This window comes from Zosterops lateralis (genome assembly GCF_965231275.1).
Source record: "Zosterops lateralis genome assembly, chromosome: 15".
NCBI classification, from domain to species: domain Eukaryota; kingdom Metazoa; phylum Chordata; class Aves; order Passeriformes; family Zosteropidae; genus Zosterops; species Zosterops lateralis.
The window spans coordinates 9343373-9359230 of NC_139775.1; the positions used below are offsets into that span (position 1 = coordinate 9343373).

Here is a 15858-nt window from a genome sequence, read left to right on the forward strand (position 1 = left end):
AGTATGGTTTAACTTTGCACAGTTGTAATACACATTTACAAGTGCCAGATTTTCAATTATAAATATTTATCATAAGGACACGATTTTATCTTTAATTAGCCCAACTGTTAAGGACACTTCTAATGTGAGAAATGCAATTCGGTATTTCATACCAGATGTAGCTTCTACAGCTAGTCTTTTATCTCTACTTGTAATGAGCAGATACTCACACCAAAACCATGATGTAACACGGGAGTGATTAGAAGAGAGTAACTACAGAAGATCTGGGCTTAGGAATTAAAATAAGAATTTTTGAAGTTGAGTACCTCAGTTTGAAACATCTGTGACCATCTGACCAATAGGGCCATACTTTAGGTATCTATTTCCTACACAATCCATATGAATTTCTATGTTCTCATGAAGATCTGAATGACTCGATTACCTTTCCTTTTCTGGAAGGTAAAGGTACCTCTTTAACCTGCTGAGTTATGGCTCCATGTTTGACCCTTCTAGAAAAAGTATAAACTTGAGAACTGGGGTAATTCTAGGTTTGATCCTGGGTTATAAACAACTGAAATATGATGCCCATCTAATTACGTCAAACACCCTAAACCATGCATGTTACTGACATAATGACACAACAAACATGGTTACAAGCACTGAAACAGCAAGAGGCAGAAGGAAGGACTGGTGACAGGTTGTGGGAGAAGAACAGTGGCAGCCTGGTGGTCTCCTAAAAAGGCAGACTGACTTTCTCCAGAATAAATAGTTATACCAAATTTCTAAATTAAAAATAAAAAAGCAAAGTATGTTGGCATTTCATTAGCAATATTCTGTGTTTTGATCCTCCAAGAAGGTATGAAGTGAACTGGGGGAAAACCAAGTTAATGTTTAATGATGTGCTAAACTTGATTATTCTCTGGCAAAGCAGAGAAAGCAAGTAGTGTCCTTGCATCTCTGTGCCTCTACCCCACCATGCCAACAGCCTCTCTGCAACCCGCTGAGACCTCTGTGGTCTCACAAAGGCTGCTCTTAAATGGAATAATAAAATGGAAACAGAACGCACCCGTTACTAAGGTAACTCTGAGCCAACTTTTGATTCAGCTCATTTTTCTCAGCAGTCTGAGTTACTGAGCTGCCTGTTCTCTCTATTCATTTCATTAGCAAAATGTTTGATTATTGGCTTGCAAATGTTACCTATTGACTCAGTGTATAGTAATGAGCACGCCAAAGATCAGTGTTTAAGCACACTCATTAAGGAACCAAACAATTTATTAGAGATAGGAATGAGGGCCACAAGGAGAAATGATGGAGGGAACAGAAAAGTGGCATAGAAAGGAGTTTGGGAAATTCTTCCCTAGAGTTGTATTGCTCACTTCTCATTCTGTTCCTTTCCCCCATGACTTGAAGCCTTCCAAACTTCTGGTTAAGCCACTGGACACCCCTCTAGGAAACATGACAATGTAACAACACTGTTATAATGATAATATTTCTTGTACCACTTGATGAATTATATTCCCAGTATTGAGTGTTTTTAAATGTTAGTAAACCAACTGGATGACAGAAAATCCTAGAACAGAACTGCTTTGGTTCCCACATTAATGCCAGTTTCTGGGGATACACCCATGAACTAGGATATGCTGCAGTCCATGGTACATAGGCAGTCACAGTTGCCCAGCTCTCCAAGAGCAACACCTCCCACTGTATTAACACTGACACAAAAATGAAAAAAGATATGAGGTGTTCTCAGTGTGTCTCCTTATGGGGGAAAAAAACCCCACTTGTAAATTTTAAATCTGCAAATGCATCACTGCCCTGGAGAGCCTTCATATAGCTGTGAAATTTTGCCCCACTGATTGGAAACAGTAGGAGATTGAGAGCTTGGAAATTAGGCTGAGTTGGATGAGGCCAGGCTTAACAATTAGATGGTAAATTAGCAACGAGATCATAAAAAATTTGCATTGTTCAGTAATCCAAATAATGTGCTCTCTTATAGATACAGAGAAAATGACATTCTGATGCAGCGATGGCAGGATGGCAGGAAATTCTGAGGGACTGGCACACTCCAGGAACATGAAGGCAATTACCAGAAAACAATGGGAACAGCATGGAGGAGTAGCTGTGTACTGTGTCTGTCTCCATGGCGCTCAAGTGGCATCATGCAAAGCTGAGGGATTTGGTACAATTACTCATTTAGCACATGCTCCACCTGCCCTTCATCCCAGACATGGCCCCTATTAGAAACGGAGGTGCAAAGGATTGATTTTAGCAGAGCAAGACTTGTTTTAACACTGAATAAATCTGGGGTGCATTACGCTCTTGGTTTAAAATTGTCTCAGTGTGGGAGAAAGCAACCTCCAAGGTAATTGTGAATTCTGTTTCCATGTTTTATGTAAAACATAAATTCTGTATTTTTCTCCTATGGCAATACCTGATCTTCCCCTCTGTAGGCAGGAAAAACTCAGGTTGTCTTGTATCTGTCAGTAGTTGCAAAATGGAACCCTTGCTATTTATGTTAAGGAACTTTTCATGTTTAGCCTTTTACTTTTCACTCAAAGTTTTAAATTTTGTTTGGTACTTTTTACCGGTGAGTAGATTCAGTTGATAATTTCAATCTATGGGAAACAATAAGGCTTATAAACTGTATTCAAAAATTCCTTGAAAACAATACCATTTAAGTTAAATGTATTTTGTCTGGCAGCAGAGCCATTAACAATTTGAAACAAAAATTCAAGAGTAGGAAAGTTAGAGAAAATACCTGCTTTATCCAACTTTTCCATTATCTCCTGACGAACTGGTTTATTCACATTGAAATAATCGTCATCTTCATCAGGTTTGCTTAGAAACAGAGGGATGTGCTGAAATACAATTATATGCTTGCATTTCTGCTTTGCAGCAGTAGCCAGCTGCTCATCTAGCCAGGCATCCTGGGCGTGCTTTAACTCAGGGCACTTGGAACAATCATAGTATAGCTGAGAATTCAACACAATAAAGAAAACACCTCCAACCCAGAAGCTGAAGTAGTCGTCTCCCCAGTTCTTGCAATAGTCATCTATGCTTTCACTTGTCGGAGTATTGCCGATATCATGGTTCCCACTGACTAATACCAGTGGTATGTCCTGGTCAGTGTTTTTCAGAACATCCTTTAAATCTTGCTCTTGATTTTTTTTCCATCGGGTTCCTAAAGGAAAAGAAAAATACAAAACATTAGAGTGTTTATGTTTTCTCACCTTCATTCTTAGCTTTTGTTTATGGAACTGTGCACAATAGGAAAATATTGTGTATTAGACACGACTGTGAAAACATCTCCACTTTATCCCTGTACATCCACCCAGATGTCCCTCCCTTAGCAAGGCCTCAGCCACTTTCAGTATCTGGCCTGAAGGCAGGCTCTGGACAGGACCCAGCAGAGAGCACAGCAGTAGGTGATGCCATGGTCACTGCTTTGCACCAGGAGCTTCAGCTGATTCTTTTCATCTACAGAATGATGATGTAGTGAAAAAATACAGCAGCCTTGGATGGTGTAACAGCACAAGGGTAAAAACCAGGTCAACTTCTGGCTTGTATTTTATGTCTGTGCAACAAAATTAAGAGTTGCTGGGTTTGAGCTTTTTTTTTTTTCATTACAAGAACTATTTTAACAGCAAAAATTTAATCAGTGTCTTGTGGTGACTTATTTATATGATAAGTCTCTTTTAATAATAAGCATGCTATTAAGTTAAAAAAAAATGTAGTTGTGTACTTTGCTAGTTTTCCCAGCATCTCTGCCTTTAAATTAATATGCATATCCATACAGGTACTCTTCTGGATGTCAGGAATTTGTCCCTACCTATGAAGATTTATCTTACTGACAGATTGATTAACAATCACTGAAAAAATTTGGAAAGGAAGTTTTTAAAGGGTAGTTATTTTCTTCCAATGATGACAGATGTTTTCCTGTGTTTTCTAAAGACTATTCTTTAACTAGAGGCCATTGATATAATTATTATTATTATTATTAATGAATTAAATGAATGTGCATAAATTGGTTTTGTCCTGAAATATATAACACACATCTAGCATGGGCCCATTTCACAAATAATAACTCAATTTTTTAACCAAAAGCTGTCAAAGGATTTTCGTAAGAACACTGAATTCAGGTTTCTAACATACACTTGCACACAGGTCTATGCCAATCAATCATTGTGTACTTTCAAATTGTGTTCTACTTTCCTAATTACACACATACCGTACACACAAAAATGCATAAATGGGTTCCTGTATTGCAACTATGGGATAAAAGAGGATTTTACAATTTCTTCAAAATACTTATGATGAATATGTTGACAAACACAGACCCTTATTAACAAATATTTTGATTTACATACCCTACAGTTACAGGCTTTAGTACCACCTCATTGCTGTTACCAGAACTCTACAGCTTTAGAAAAATACTAAAAAAAATAGGTCTAAATTATGGTTAAATGTAAGGACATGGATATGAGGTGCATTAAGTCAAAATCCACAACTCTCTTGGGCTTAACTGCTGCAGAGGGTAGAACGTTATTACAGGAAGATCTTTGAGTAACTTGACAAATACTGGGCATATGAGTCTAGAGTCTACATGAGTCATATGGGGAGTCTAGAAAGTAGTGGAGAGCAGATCACTTTTTGGGGTATTATTAATGGTCAGTTTAGGCTGTTCTTGTTAATCCCAGAAAAAAAAACAGGACAAATAATATCTATATTACTGGGAGATGCTGAATTTTAAAAAATAAAACCAAAAATTCAAATAGACCTGGCACACTGCTGTCCACCTGGCTGAGAGTGCTGCTTTTACTGACACTTCCCATTTTCCTATGGAAAGAGTTGGAAATTTCAAGCTCTAAATATGAAAATGTCTGGGGGAGGAGGGCGGGGAAATGCGAGGGGGGAAGGCTCTGTTCAGATCCATGTAAACACATTACACCATGTTAAACTCCATGCTATCACTTTGGGAAATTTAGCTAACAGTTGCAGAGTATAAAGACATTTATGCAAAAGTTAGAGAAATAATTTGCAGAATTATGTATACCTCATCCCAGTGGTGAAATTCAAGCTCTAGAGACTAACACTTAGATTAGATTTGTCGACAGCAGGGCATTGATTCCCTCATTTAATGAAATATTATTTCTATAGCAACAGAGAAACATATTCAGTGTTTATTGCAGAAAACAGATTGCTCAAAATGGAAAACAAGATCTCTGCCCAAGAGCCTAGGAAATCCTACTAAAGAGAGATTAGTTTAGAACAACTGCATCTTGGCTTGACCTTTTCTTGGCAGAAGGTCAAAACAACTTCAGAAGAGAATCTCAAAGAGATAAAAGTGGGAAAAAGTGGAGGAATGTCTCAGGAGCCCTTGGTGCAGTGCTGGAGAGGAAGGGTTGGATGTCCCACTGGCCCTGAGCTGCACAACCACAACACACAATGTGTGCCACACTGAGCCCTCCTGAGGCACCTCCCCCTGACTTCACATCTGAGCAACGTAACACGTAAAGAAGACAAAGACACTGGTAAAGAAGGAAGCCACTGGAAAATTAGTGGTCCCTGCCACAGCATAAAAAATATCCTTTTAATCTCTCTCAGGCACAGAGCTATAATATCTAATTATTCCAATTTTTATGAAAAACATTTCTGTTTGATGAACATGTATTTCTTTGGCTTAGAGGGAACTTGGTTGTAGGTGAATAGGGAAATAATATAGTGCCAAAAGGCAATACAAAAAAAATTATTTGTGAAGTGCCAGGGTATATGCAACTGAAATAAATTTCTGTGATGTTTATCCTGGCATCATGTGCAGTGACATTTTTAAATCCTGGGCCACAATTTTCTGTCTTTATGTTAGGCTGTGTAAATAAAGTCTTGCCCTGAGATAAATGACTTCACAAATTAATAGCCCATAAAGGGCAGCTTGGCTTTTATGAAAAATATGAAAGTGAGAACTGTTGCTGGTGGAGTTGTGGGCAATTTCCCACAGCTTCCCAGTCTATCATTTTTGAAAGCTGAGCGATGTGAACAGGAGCATGAAGGCGCAATGTCACTGTGCCTGTTGTTTTCTGTTGTACATCCCTGTTTGCCTCAACAGCTTCAGTGTTCTGTCCTGCACTGCTTAAAGGAACCGAGACAACCAGCCTTCTTCACACACTGAGAGAGCAGATTTCAAGACAGTATTTTGCACCATTTTTGCTGGAGCTGTCTTCAGTCAGCAGAATTACAGATTATTCTGACAAAGAAATAATCCTTTAGCTACTAATCCTTAGTTACAGTTTTTTTTGGTATTCCACAGAAGGGTGCATCTCTTTAAAAAAAGGTTTGGTTTAATTTTTGTAAGGCACCAGCTATAATAACAAAACATTGTTTCCCCCCCAAGCTGTATCTTCAATGCTGATGGCAATTTTTGTAAAACACATCCCTTCCCATACAGTAACTTCCACCAACCCTGTAACTTTTCCTCCAGAAGCATTCCAATTGAAAAATTTCCAATTTACTAAAAATAGCACTAGTTTTTCTATTGATATGAATCAGGAAGGGGAAAGGGGGGTGTCATGATGGCATTTTGAGGTGGTACCCCCAGGCATTCCTGGCTTGGTGTTAGGAGAAGTCTAAGTACTCCCCGCCCCCCAAGGCAGGAGAAGCCTTCAGCTCAGACATCTTCAAATAATTTAACAATATGGAAGAAGGTGGCACAATAATTTCCTGTATTTCTCATTACTTGGTCTAGTATTTTAATGTATTTTAAGTGTCTCAAACTTAGAGGAGCTGCAAACACATTGTTTTTTAATGGAAAGCACAAGTTTTCAGTTTGAAGAAAAAAAAAAAGAAAATTAAGTTTTATGCCAGCAACACTCACGGAAGGCCCTAAAATGATAACTGCAATCTGTTTAACATTTAACCCAAGAGACTGACTATCAAAGAACAAGTAAGAGCTACACTGCAGACAAAAATACTATACAAAATATCAAATAGAAATTGTACCTACATTTGATAAAAGCAAACCAGAAAATGTCAAAACACCATCAATGAAAACAAGATTTAGAAAAACACTGGGCCCATTCCTTCTGTAACTGATGATGTCAGAAGTACTCTGACATCAAAAGACAACTAATTAATGTTGAAAGCAATCCCAGGACTGTTAAAAAACAACAACAGATAGATTTGTGTGTTTTCCTGGGCCTTACGGTGCATCACAATTGCTTCAAGAGTTTAACTATTTTGAGCACTTCCTGTTCTTGAGACATATGTCTTGTTTCGTGTGTTTTCATGACTGACTGCAGCTGCCCTACTCCTCCATTTAGAGGACCTCCCCCAGCCCTGTTCCCTAAACTTCTAGGGAGGAGGGGAGTCCAAGGCTATACTCAAACATGCTCTTTTTTTAGCTGCACTGGAGGAAATATAACTGCTACCTCCATCTCTGTGGGAAAGCAGCCTCCAGGACTGCCTTTCATCTCTGCTCTTGTCTTGGATTACCTGGCTGTTTGCTCCAGATTAAGAGAGCTACAAGCAAGACCTTACATCATCCCTGTCTGCTGACCCTTCCCCAGGGACAGCCCCCCTGGTGTCCCTGTCACTTCGAAGACAACACAGGTCCAAACCCAATGGTATCATCAACACCACATTGCACCTGCCAGGCTCCTTCTGCAATTGCATCTGATTGCTATGCACTAACATACACAAAAATCTGAGCTCTAATCTTGCCACTTCTCAAAACACCAACCCACAGCCTCCCTTAAGAGCACTGATGCAGATGGAGCTTCCCCACCCCTCACCTCTGACACTGCTCCTCTCACTGTGCTGCCTTCCTTCCTGCCTGCCCTTCCCCACCTCATCAATATGGTGACTCCTCCTGACTGCCAGGGCCTGACTCTTCCCTCTGCTCATCTGTTTACAATTGATCATCCCATAAAAGCAGTGATTCTTTCCTGGCCATGAGCGGAACAAAACAGCACGGTCTCCATGTTCGTTTTTGTCCTAGGATGCTACAAAAATGTGATAATGGACAGGGCACTGCATAGAAGGCAAAGACCTCTCTGGCCACCCAGCTCAGTCTCACCGGTGCTCTTCATTGTTTCTTCCTTTAAACTTAAAAGCTTCCCCTCTGGTGTCTGCTGTAATGAACTAATGCAACACACTGCATCATTCCAAATTATTACATGCAAGAATAAGCTGATCCATTTTAATAAACCCATTATGGTCATGTTTTGAAATAGGTTTTTTGCTTTAGTCTGTGCTGTAATAGCTAAAATGTCTCCTCTCTCTTCTTTAGACATATATATTTCTCATCTTCAAATAGCCTGAAGACAATTTTATGATGAACAAAAAATTATGCCGTTAAAAATAATGTAAATATGACTATATTCACTCCTGAACAAACTGACTGACTCCTCAGTCTAACTTACAAAGAACCTCATTTCATTAGTTCCAGCGAAAAGCAGAATCTGGAATACTCATTTGTCTACAGCTGTAAGTGACTTTTTCAGTACATTTGAAACAAGTAATAATCTGTTCTGAGACTCAAAAAGTGATCATACAAAAATTTCCTTACATGAAAACACAAATTAATTTTATTATATAACTTTTGGCATTAAAACAAGAAGAAATTTTAACTCTAGTTTAAACTAATAATGAACAATTATTACATTAAAGCAATGAAAAAATCCCCAACTGAACAAGGAAGCCTATTAGGGGATCAACTGGTCCTGGTTTCAGTGCATGACATTAAATATAATGACTGCAAATGCTGACATTTTTCTGACTGCCAGCCACACAGGTGCCCACTTAACAACCTAATTCATGGCATTTACTGCTCCATGTTCTGCTGTGAAAGTAAGTATTATCCTTCACTTAAGCCCAACTCTGCTCTTATCTTTATTCATCTCCCAGCAACACTGAGCTGTCACAGCAAGCACAGGCCACCACGGCCTTTGGGTCTGTGCTTCTGACGAAATCATCACAAACAGGAAAAATACCTGAACGCTCCAGTACCAAAACCAAACTTAATTAAAAAAAACCCTCGTACAAAGATCTAGTACTTGTACTAGATTTTTAATACTATCTCCAGTACTTGTATCATAAAATATTAGATCTGAGAAAACTGTGGAACTAATTACATCTCCAAGATTTTAATATTTAGAGATATTGATCTTCCAATCAGATTTCCAAATTCAACTGTAGTCTAGACTAGAGAACATACGAAACACAAATAAATATATACTTGCTGAAGATGAAACATTTGTTTCTGACAGCCCAGTGGTATCTGCAATATGAGCCTGCTGGACATATGTGGAGATCTCTGATGCTACCCTACTCTGGGCCGATTAGAGCAAATTTAATTTCACAGAAAGCTGTTTGAGGCTTTGAACGCTCCATTAGGTTTTACTAGAATCAGATAATTACTACAAAATGTTTATTTATGCAACTGCAGCAGCATTTCTTTAAACAGTTATTATTAGATACTTAATAAATAATGTGCTGCTTACCCAAATTCTTAGCTATTATTAATTAACATTGGTGTAAGAGTCTGGAAAAGAAAATAGCCAGGAATCATTTTGGTTTGGATTCCACCCTGCCAAGCATACCAGAGTTACAGGTTACAACAGCAGAAGAAACAGATGCAGTGAGTTTATTTAGATTGAGCTACCTTGTGGTCAGGGAATTAGGTCACACCTAATACTGCCCTATTGATCAGGCAATGACATATTAATAGAAATGTTACCTTGCACTCAAACGAATACAACCTTTACCTATACCCTGATTCAGTATAAACATTTTAAAGCCTCTGCTGCTGCCTTGCACCTAAAAAGTCAATCTGTGTCTTTTCTACTTCATGCTCTATTACAATTCTCCACTGACAAAGATTCAGGAATTGGGATTTAGCTGACAATTTTGCTGAAACTGCAAGTGACACTGGAATACAGCTGCCTCCTCCCCAGCTGTGCCACACTGCTGGGAGTTAAAAAAATACACAAACTTGCTTTTGTCAGTCAAACAAGCAGTCAGTTCAAATGGCAAAAAAGGCAAATATAGTAAAGGTGAAATGCTTACAAGCCATTTTTAAAGGTGGAACCATATTTTAAGACACTATTTTTTAACCTGCTCATATGCCTGTTATATGGACAAATCAAACATCAGCATTCATGCTCTTGCCTTCTAGATGAGAAAGGGATTTTTTTAGAACTATTATACTTTTAATCAAAATTAAAACTTGACAAAATATCTCCTTATATACATGCATCACTTAAGGACTAGCAGTGCAGCCTAATTTTATCTGGGAATTTTTTTAAAAAAAATTAATAATATTTTGTTTTAGCAAAATTGGTTATTTCATGGTAGTTTAAAAGCAGTATTAAAAGCAGTTCACAGATTTTGTCCTTTGTGGAATGCCTTACCAGATCACTGTATATAGCATTAAGAACTTGAATTGGACCTGACATTTCTCTGTAATTTATTCAGTTCACAAATGTATAAATGGCAGCTTGTGCATTTGCATGCAGATTTCAGCATTACATTCCTATCTCATCCTGTGTGCAGAACCCACCAGCAGCAAATCTCCAGCTCCCAACACCTCAGTCCCTGCAGTGTGGCCATGCCAGTCCCGCGTGACGCAATAAAGCTCCAGCGCAGCACCCGCCTCGCCAGGGACAGCTCAGCTGGCTGCAAAGCACCTGCAAATGTGCAGCCCTGCAAATGCACAGAAACTGCTGGGCAGTATTTCCTAACAAGGAAGAACATACATGGGCAAGTGACTGTGGACTTGATAAAGTCTGATAAAACCAGATATTTCCTCAATGTTTCTTTTTAGCGGGTCCGAGACTAAAAGACAGGTAGGACTTCCTGGAAAATACCAACCTCAGCTCTTACACAAACCAAGTATTCACTGACCTTTCCTGACCAGCCCAAGATGGTGTTTTCAGTAAGAGAATTCTGAACATTGACAAATAGGTTTCAAACAATAATGCTTTGACTAGGAACATTTGCTATGGTGTGTGCTTTCCCCAGTTTAGAAAATTAAGCAAATTAAAGAGGTTTTTTTTTAGAGTTACCCTGTAAGGGGTTTGCAATTATACACTGCAGCCTGTGTCTCAAGATTTATTGTCTATAAAAACTGCACTTTTGGAGGGAGTCATGTGAAGGCACTCCATATAACAGAAACAAGAGACAAATATTTTGGACCATGGCAGTTGCAAAATCCAATTTGGGCATGGTAAAGAAGCTCAAGCTAATCCAGTTGTGATTCTCCCAGGAGAGAGGATGCCTTCAAATGCTACAGTGATTATAAACAGAAATGAAGCCATACTGCTGTCTGGCCACCAGAACCATCAGCTCTGATGTTCCTCAGCTCTGCAGCTTGTCTATTCTGAATGTAAATAACTTCACTCTCCTCTGTGGACATGTCACAGCTCATAAGAGGGACTAACTGTATAAAAGCCAGTATGCCCATCTCATCTCACATTCTGATCATCAAATTGTCAAGCAGAAGTCAAACGGAGAAGTACTGATTTGAAAAACTGTCACTTAATTGCTGTCTAAATATGAACTCAGAATCCCAACATTTGGCACCTGTTTTTAAAATCTTGTTGCGCATCATCGCCTGCTTTATTACATGAAGAAACACTGCATGGCAGACAGCATAGGGTATATAATTTTGAGGAGACACGCAGCCAGCAGTTTAGCTTTTCACATAAAGAACATACTGTTGCCCCAAATTGTAATTAGCTGAACTGAGCTGATGTGCCTTATTGAGGCTTTATGGAGGAGTTAAGAGCGTTAGCGGAACGTGTGAATTCCTGGGGGAAAACGCAAAGCGGTGATGCACACACCAGATACACACACATATGCACAGAGCACAGCAGGCAGGCAGGGGGAGCTGCCTGGCACCAGAGAATGTCCCAGAAGCGTTGGGGCCCCTGGAAGCAGCAGCAGGACAGCCACACATCCGGGCTGTAGGCAGGGGCTCTCGATGCTTGGAGGAGAGAAAGCAGGGAGAGGGACAGAGGAAGGACACCGGGGCAGCACTGGCATCCCCTGCAGTCCCACAGTGATTCTGTCAGTGACAATTCTTTCCCAAATTCCTGACTGCTTTTTACAGGATGCCAGATGTTGAAGGTGAGTCTGCACACCTTTCACCACCACAAGCTGCTGCAGCTCTGGGACCCTGCCTGGCTGCCCAGCTAGGTTTTTTCCCCCATGACACAAAGTAATGTTCTGGCAGCTCTCAAGGCTGCAGTGCCTCAATGACCACAAACACATCAGCAATGAGCTCTGTATAGTGTGGGCACCTCTGTTTTCAGCTTGTCTATTGTCAGGGCTTTTTCTGTCACCTCCTGTTTAAACTATTCACAGCGACAACACATGCCTGGGCTCACAGCCTGAAACACACATTAGATGCCACAGTAAAAACACGAAAATACATAACAGACACAGCCCTGGAAGATCTTACAATCCAAGTATGGCCCAACAAAGAGAGTGAGAGACACAGACAGCAAGAACCCCCAAGGAGCAGTAAAAAACCATATTAAATATGACTGCAGATCTGTAAAGGTCATTGAAACAATCAGATGTTTTAGCTTGTTCCATGTAGAAAAGATACATTTATGAAAGTGAAATGTGTTATAAATAATGATTTGAAACCCCTCAATTAAACAATTTAATAATATAAAACAAAGGTAGGAAAAAAATAGAAAAATGTCACTACTTGGGCTTAATTGACAGGAAAGGCTGATGTGAGATTATAGAGCACTGCATGACCTGGTTAGGGAATGTGTATATTAGAGATTACTATACCTTCATGTTAACTAAAAGAATTAGTACAAGTGTTCACAGTGTATTTGAAGTGCCATAATAGTAAATTCCAGTGATTTTGATTTCTTGTAATTAACATATACACAAAAATGAATTTAAAACTGCAAGCATAAACATTACTTGCTCATTGATCCATTATCACACTGCTACCAGATCGAGCTCAATCAAGTTCTATCAGTTTTTTTGTGATTATACACATTATTACACAAGTCTCATTTCATTTAGTCTCTAAACAGTTACATTTTATTACAGTCAGAGCTAAGTCAGTTTGCAAGAGACTTACTGTCTTGTTCTTTTACTTGTGTAGCCAGAAAATTAATGAAAAAAAATTAAACACCTGGATTAAATACATCATATAAATAACTTTTCTGGCCAGAACTATCAAGGTACTGAAAGGAGCAGCATCATTTAAAAAATGCAGTTAAACAATTTCCTCTGAAGGAATTTGGCCACTTAAATATAGTTGCTGGATTTTCAGCTTCAGTCAGTGTTTCTCAGTGGTTTCAGCAGGGTGACCCTGGCTGCCAACAGCTGAATTCTCTGCTGCTGTAACAAAAGTGTTGAAATGCTGATGCTGTTACCTGGACACCAATCTACACTCGAGGTGTGGGATGGAGAAGGAAGCACAATGTTCATGTTAAACTGGAACAGGAAGGACAGGCAAGAAAGAAGGTGGAGGCGTTTGCCCCATGTTTGGAGGGCACTATTCTGTGGAACAGACACCAGCCTCATTGAACTTGAGTCAGGCTCAGGGAAGAGCTCAGCCCCTAAATGTGGGATTTTGCTACAGACCACACAAAAAGGGCAAAAGAATGGATTAAGTCTCCTGTGAGCAACTTGAAAAAGTCTCTAGATCACCCTGGATCTTACAGAATAACTAACCTCCCTGATACCTGCTGACAGCAGTCCAGGAGATCTGGAACCAGGAGGTATCTGGGACAATCCCTTGACACAGACAGGCCAAGCAGGGACCACTCTCCTGGTCCTACTACTACAGGAGTGCTGGGGATGTGTTAATCCTGGCAGCTCTGGCTCCAGCAGCCTCCAAGGTGGAATTCAAGATCCCAAGGGGAGTAGGAAAGGCACAGAGCACATTTGGGGCCTCAGGACAGCAAACTGGCTTATTCAGGGATCATGTACAGGATCCTCTGTGGAGGCTGTTCTGAAAGCAAGAGTTGGAGAGTGTTGACAAGTCTTCAAAGACAAGCTCCTACGAATACAAGAATGGTCCTTCTGGATACTCAGGGAAGGCAGGGGGAGAGTGAAAAATGCAGGCTATAAGGAGAATGATCTGGCTAAATGAGGAACTCATGCCTGAGAACCAAAGAAAAAAGAACATAGAAGGGAGATGGAATCAAAGACATACTTGAAAGGAAGAACATTGAAAAAGTACCTGGGTATGCAGGGCTGCTGTCAGGAAAAGTGCTCTGAAGGCTGCAACTAGCAGAGGGCAGCAAAAGCTTCCACCACTACTTTAGCAATGAAACAATAAAGAACATACAGCCCACTGCTGTGTGAGGCAGTGACAAGTGACAGGTAGTCACAGCCTCCTTGGCCTCCCTGCACTGAAACGTTCTCCCAGAGCTAAAGGGGCACAGGAAACACAATGGAACCAGCACCTCCTGGAAAGCTGCAACCCAGGTGAACCCATGGGACTGACAGGATGAATCCAAGAGTATTGAGAGTGCTGGCTGATGTCACTGTGAGGCACTGTTCTATAATCATCAAAGGGCTGTGGAGCTGGGATGCTGCAGCCTGGATGAGTGGAGAACAAAATGGGTAAGGAACTGACTAGTGGACTGGAACTGGACTGTCAGGCTCAGAGTGCATTGGTAATGGGACAATATGGGAAGTTTTCATAAAACTAAACAGAAGGTGCCAACTTTATATGAGAACAGTAACATTTCTAGAAATAAATTTACAGAGTTTTAGAAAAATGCAGTCAAATAAACACATAATCTGATCAACAATATTTTAGAGATTACCATTTTTGTCATACTAAATTATATGATACTTAATGCATATAAATGCCTTCAGAAGGAAGTCCTTCATTGTCATGGTGTATCCAAGTGTAAGCACCGAGTTCACAGAAATTATATTCAGTGACATAGTTGCACTAAAAGGTATCGCTTAAAATTCTTGATGTGATTGTACCACAATATTAGTGTTACCAAGAATAGATATCCTATTCTTGATTATGTAATCAAGAAAAACTTCTGGAAATAATATTCAGAGTACAAACTACTTTTAATCAGCAGCTAAATACCAAGATATGATTACTTCGTTGCTCTAATGACATCTGTAATGGATTCCAAGTGCTGTGCCTGATTGCTTCCCAGCTGATCAGGATTCTGTTCATCACTTCTAGCTGCTGGAATTCTGAGATTTCTTGGAGTTCCGCTGCAAAAGGCTTGAACACTGGTTCACCTAAATGGCCACAGTGCATGCTTTAAAACAGTCCATCAAAAACTTTACCCTTAGTACTGCATGATAAAATGCTTTCAGAGAAGAGAGGAAGATCTGTGTTGCCCGCTTGCTTTTTACAGACAGGCATTGATTAAAAAGCTGTATAATCTCCCTGTCCTCTTAGGCAACTAGTCCAACACTGCTAATCCACAGGCATCTGCACCATACAGCAAGTCACTGTTACCTCTGTCATCAGTTTAGACAGAAAGACAAAGGGCTGTAAAACGGTACTTTTATGAAACTTAATGGTTAAATTGTACTTGTATGTTTATCAATGCATGGCAGAGCAAGCCATTTGTATAAACACAAAGGCAATTTATGAAGTAAGTAATTGTTCCAGCTGAATATTCTACAGTTCCTTTTAATAGTGCATTTCCTTAACCACTTTATATAACTACATGATAACACAGGCTTGAAAACTATTAACATAATTTCAATCACTAAGAAATTATTAGAGAACTTAAAATATGGTGGCTCAAGTGAGGTAGTCATAGAATCATTTAGCCTGGAAAAGACCCTTAAGTTTACTTAGTAATGAACTGCTCCTTCTTGCAATTTCTTGGAAATTGCACAAGGCAGCTTCAAATATTTATACAA

General features: G+C 39.6%; 1 protein-coding gene across 1 annotated transcript in view; it reads right to left on the minus strand.

Moving 5' to 3' along the window:
* CPPED1 (calcineurin like phosphoesterase domain containing 1) overlaps nt 1-15858 on the minus strand; it is a 38102-nt gene that overhangs the window by 10102 nt on the left and 12142 nt on the right. Inside the window, exon 3 of the mRNA XM_083872919.1 lies at nt 2738-3160. Within this exon, the coding sequence (XP_083729045.1) occupies nt 2738-3160 (423 nt within the window). The remainder of the gene's footprint in view (nt 1-2737; nt 3161-15858) is intronic.